This window comes from Oncorhynchus tshawytscha, unplaced genomic scaffold, assembly GCF_018296145.1.
Source record: "Oncorhynchus tshawytscha isolate Ot180627B unplaced genomic scaffold, Otsh_v2.0 Un_contig_727_pilon_pilon, whole genome shotgun sequence".
NCBI lineage: Eukaryota > Metazoa > Chordata > Actinopteri > Salmoniformes > Salmonidae > Oncorhynchus > Oncorhynchus tshawytscha.
The window spans coordinates 272501-273831 of record NW_024609680.1 but is presented as its reverse complement, the minus strand read 5'-3'; the positions used below and the strand labels follow the sequence as shown (position 1 = coordinate 273831).

Here is a 1331-nt window from a genome sequence, read left to right as displayed (position 1 = left end):
ACTGTAACTACATCAGGCCGTACTGGTGAATCAAAAGTAATATATTACTGTAACTAATTGGTGGCTGACTAAATACTTTTTTGCCCCACTGTATTTAGACAGACCAGTGCGGTTTCTGCGTGATGATAGATTTACATAACACTTGAACGTTCTATGGCAGCCATGTTAGTTCCCCATTAACGTTACATGTGGAATATTAAAACCATGTAACCGAATGCCTAGAATTACAACAATATTCAACATTCTAAAAGTTGACCAAACTCTCGAATGTTTCTGCAGTCGAAATGCGTTCGTCCATCCTGTATTCTATTCCTTCTACACCGCGTCATGGTGAAGTCAGATTATTCCATATAAGGAGGTGAGGTTTGGAGAATTGATCGGGCCACGTCAAGAAAAGCACCCATACGTTGTAGTGAACTAGTGCAGAGTAGACTCTCCACAAGGATACAGAGACAGTAGGCTATCACCTGAACTATCATAAACCGTATTAAGAGATATCATTTACACTCCTGTTTATTTACAATGGACTGCGCTTTTGAGCACTTGGATGCTGTTGGTTTTCTGGAGATTTGGCAACACTTTGATGCAGACGGTGAGAATTATTAATTTTATAACCTAACCATGCGAGCTATGGTTTCCTAACTTGATATATGTTATTTTTGTTGCAAAAAAAACCCCCATGTTATTTATGTCAAGAAAACGTTTAAAATGTATTCTAAAACGTATGAGAAGAGTATTTTAAATGTTGTTAATGCTTCTACAGATAATGGTTACATTGAGGGGAAGGAGTTGGATCACTTCTTCCGTCACATGATGACGAAATTAAGTCCGAAGGTAAGTACATATGTTTTTCCCTCTCTTATCTTTTATCGATTTTATTAGCAACCTAATAACGCGCAACACATTTGAAGCGCAGCAGGTGCATTTTTGTCTATTTGCGAGTTACTGCCAGAAACTAGTGTGCCCCCTTATAAATGACGCATAACGTCATACATTATTATTATTATTATTATTATTATAAATATCCTCTTCTAAATATGTCTCACTGGTCCTCGGAAGTGTTATCGGAAGTTCCTCTATTACAGATAGCCTACAATGTGTTAAAGGCACTTCCTCTTGTATACCGTGGTGTGCCACTGTTGCGTCTATGGGAGATTGCCAACAACATCTTCTTTTTGTGCTAAAGTATTTACAGTCCATCAATGTGCCTCTTGGTCAAGGTGAGTGAATACAACGATTCGATGGCAGGCTGCTGATGATTGAGAAGTAAATATAACTATGGGTTGATACAGGAAAACAGCCGGTACGTTTCCCATGTAATTGTGCAGCAA

The 1331-nt window shown here is 38.3% G+C and overlaps 1 protein-coding gene across 3 annotated transcripts in view; it reads left to right on the top strand.

Moving 5' to 3' along the window:
• Positions 1-256: 256 nt before the first annotated feature.
• LOC112239781 (secretagogin) overlaps positions 257-1331 on the top strand; it is a 21382-nt gene continuing 20307 nt past the window's right edge. The window contains exons 1-2 of one of the 3 annotated variants that reach the window (XM_042316913.1): positions 257-592; positions 764-834. In XM_042316913.1, the coding sequence (XP_042172847.1) occupies positions 523-592; positions 764-834 (141 nt within the window). In that variant the 5' untranslated portion in view covers positions 257-522. The remainder of the gene's footprint in view (positions 593-763; positions 835-1331) is intronic. The other 2 variants (XM_042316914.1, XM_042316912.1) reach the window with 2 other exon arrangements.